The 3315-nt window shown below is 38.0% G+C and overlaps 1 protein-coding gene across 1 annotated transcript; it reads left to right on the top strand.

Moving 5' to 3' along the window:
- Positions 1 to 209: 209 nt before the first annotated feature.
- Positions 210 to 587, top strand: KCNE1 (potassium voltage-gated channel subfamily E regulatory subunit 1; the record flags this gene model as incomplete). Its single annotated transcript, XM_081326360.1, has 1 exon — positions 210 to 587. The coding sequence occupies one exon, from the start codon at positions 210 to 212 to the stop codon at positions 585 to 587; it is 378 nt and encodes a 125-aa protein (XP_081182486.1).
- Positions 588 to 3315: the final 2728 nt, after the last annotated feature.

Here is a 3315-nt window from a genome sequence, read left to right as displayed (position 1 = left end):
CATTCGGATGAAATAAAGCATTGAAGCATACACAGTTCAAGAACCAATCTCAAATTTTTGAAGTGTATTATATTTATATCATTTTTATAAAAGAAAGTCAGTTTGAAGGCAGTATTATATATATACTATAATTTTCATGCATTTTTTTAAACTATCTTTTTCCAAACTTCTCTAGATCTTGTAGAAACAGCTGCATCCTTCATGACACAATGGCAATGCTGTCCAACAACACAGACCTAACCTTGTTCCTCTCAAAATTGCTAGAAGACTACGTAGAGAAGAAAAACCACCCCACGCCTGCAACCTTCATTGATTCTAGTGACCATCTGGAAGTGGTGTTTATACTTCTCCTGCTTGGATTTTTTGGATTCATCACCTTTGGGGTCATGATCAGCTATATCCGCTCCAAAAAGCTGGAACACTCCAATGACCCTTACAATATCTACATCGCCGCTGATCTCTGGCAGAAGAGGGACAAAGTCAACTTGCAGGCCAAAGTAGTAGAAAATTATAAATCATGTTGTATATGGAAAAATGAGCATGCTGTCGAACAACCTACTAATCATATCCCTGAAGTGAAATCTTAATAACAAGAGGGTCGCCCTGTTTTAGAGACATTGTGCTGTCCCTTCAAAAGTACCAAAGAGACAACAGTTGGACAAATGTTTCAAAAGCAAAGGGATAAAACCTACAACCCCTGTTATTACCTCCCTTGAATTGATGCCACACTAATGTGTTGGATGACATCTTCCAGAAATTCCAGGCCAATATGTGCTTACTGTGTAGTAGAAGGAATTGTTATCTGAAGAGCTCATCATGAGGCACCATGTTGGGAAAGGCAGCTGTTCTAACCTAAACAGTAAAAAATTGGAGGTATTTGTAGGCTATGATCTATCCCAGCATAGTTTTTCCACTTCAAAAATCTGGTTGTACTATGAATAGATCCTTGTTCTAGACTTCATTCTTTTTTTTACAAAACAAGAAGCATAAAAATGTTGCTTCAGTTTCACATTTTGCAGGTATCTCCATCTCACCAACAGAAAACATGAAGCTGATTCATAAGAGATGGAGGAAGAGTAATTCAGTTTAAATATAAGTCACATAATTTCTTTGTGTATAATATAGAATTCAGGGGTGTCAAACTGCTGGCCCGCGGGCCGGAGCGTCACGGAGAAACCGCACCCATCCCATTTTCGGCAATGGGAAAAAGTTCCGATACGTCGCGCGACGTCACATGACGTCGTGAGTTTGACATGCCTGATATAGATCATCCAAATGGATATGACTGGGAACAGATTTGTTTAAATTTAGGATTATTTTTTTTTAAATTTAGGATTTTAAAAAAACATAAACTTAGGAAATAATCAGAAACAGCCATTATCAACTGTTCAGTTTCACAAACTATCAATTTACAGGGAGAAATGTAGAGAGGAAAGAAGGAGAAAGAGCTATACTTAAACTTAGCTACATGATATAGCTAAAAGCACTTCCAACACCAATCTTGGACACCATTTGGTGGTCAATTCTGGCCCTCATTGATCTCATGATATTTGGAGAGCTCAGGCAATTAATTCTGACTTTTGTCCTTTAAATTTCAGTGGTTTGCAAATCTTGTAGATGATCTGCTTGGCCACTGGGAGGACCTCTTGCTTCAATCTGGTCCACAGGCCCCATTTAATCCAGTCCTTGCTCTCCCTTCCCCCAAGGTTCACGTCCAATTCCTGGAGCTTCTCTTTCTCTCTATGCATTGCTTGGAATCTATTCCTTTTCTTACCGCCCAAGCAGAAAAGCGACATAAATATACATAGCCGCTTAGAGTCACCACTAAGTGAATTTAATAAATAAATAAATATGATTTTATATATGACAAACATTTCACTGATAAATTTCTTAGGAAATCAGTAGAGTGCAATTTTCCAAAAATCACTGTGCATCTTTCTCCAAACCTATCAGTTACTGATCAATCTTTTTTATGGCAATTCACTGATTTTTGTTTTAATTTGTATGATTTTGCCAGTTTTCCTTTATTAAGTGATTTCTATTGAAGAACTTTGTAATTTCTGGTTATTATATAACTTCTGTAGTATTTCAAACAAATGCTTTATTTTACTGTGTTTTTATGCAATATCCTCTATTGAGGAACAATTGATTGGGAATTGGTAAATAATGATATTGGAATATATCATTAAGGCTGCCAAATGACCAGAAAAATGGGCTAGTTAGTTCTTAAGTCTTGATTTTAGAAATCAGCAAGTAATTAGTACAGATATAAATGCTTTCAAATAATTGCAACTTCAATTTCAATTTCAATCTTTTTTATGTACATAAGTGATTGTAATTAGTCTTTATACATTTGTAACTTTTGATCACAAAATGTAATAAAAATGCTAATCTCAGACATGTTGCATATTGCCCAGTATATATAGCCAATTCGTGACAAAGTTACTTTGGTGTTATCATCTCCCCAGAAATAATCTTCCCCTTGCTACTTCTTTGAATTTCACCGGGTTTCTCTTGGTATAGCAGCTTATCACCATCTGAATAAAGTTTCAGAAAAATCTACTTTGTCTCCTCTGTTTTCTAACTGCTAGAATAAATGAGTGTTCGATATTTCATCCACTAAAAAACAGTTCTTCTCCAAACCTTAGCCACCTATCAGATCTTTTTGGTATGAGGAGGGGAAAAAAATCTAGCTGATCATTACCCAGAGAATTTGGGGGCTGAATCTCGATCTTGTCTCATATCCAACCCAGGATCCCCAACTTGGTGCCCCTCAGTTCTGTTGCCTACAGCTCCCATACCTATTTCAGCTGGGGAAAATGAGACTGTAGTCCGATACGATTAGGAATATTCTAGGGTCATGCATCAAATGATAAGAAAGTGTTTATCAGAAAATAGCAGCCAATTCAAAAAATTAATGTTATTAATATTGTGTAGTGGGTCCGACGCAAGGAAGAGACGCCAGCCGGAGGTGAGTTCAGCTCTTTATTGTAAGGGTGGTAGTGAACTGGGGAATGAGGGCTACCTGGCCTCCTTAAATACCTAGCCAGGTAAGCGGACAGCCAATGGGGTTGGCCCTAGGTTTCCTGCCGAAACTGGGTTCCCGCTGAAACCGTCCAGGCCAACACCCCCTGGTGGCTGTTGCTATGCAGGTGCCTGCATACATAACACCCCTCCCCTCTTAGAGAAGAACCACATAACAAGAACACTTGCAACTAACTACAACTATATACACTGTGTCAACAATAAAAAGAAAACAATGCAACTGTGTGGAGGTCACTTGCACACATAGTCCGACAGGTAGGCAGGTGTCCT

The sequence above is a fragment of the Vipera berus genome (genome assembly GCF_964194415.1).
Source record: "Vipera berus genome assembly, chromosome: 4".
NCBI classification, from domain to species: domain Eukaryota; kingdom Metazoa; phylum Chordata; class Lepidosauria; order Squamata; family Viperidae; genus Vipera; species Vipera berus.
This window is presented reverse-complemented; position numbering and strand designations above follow the sequence as displayed.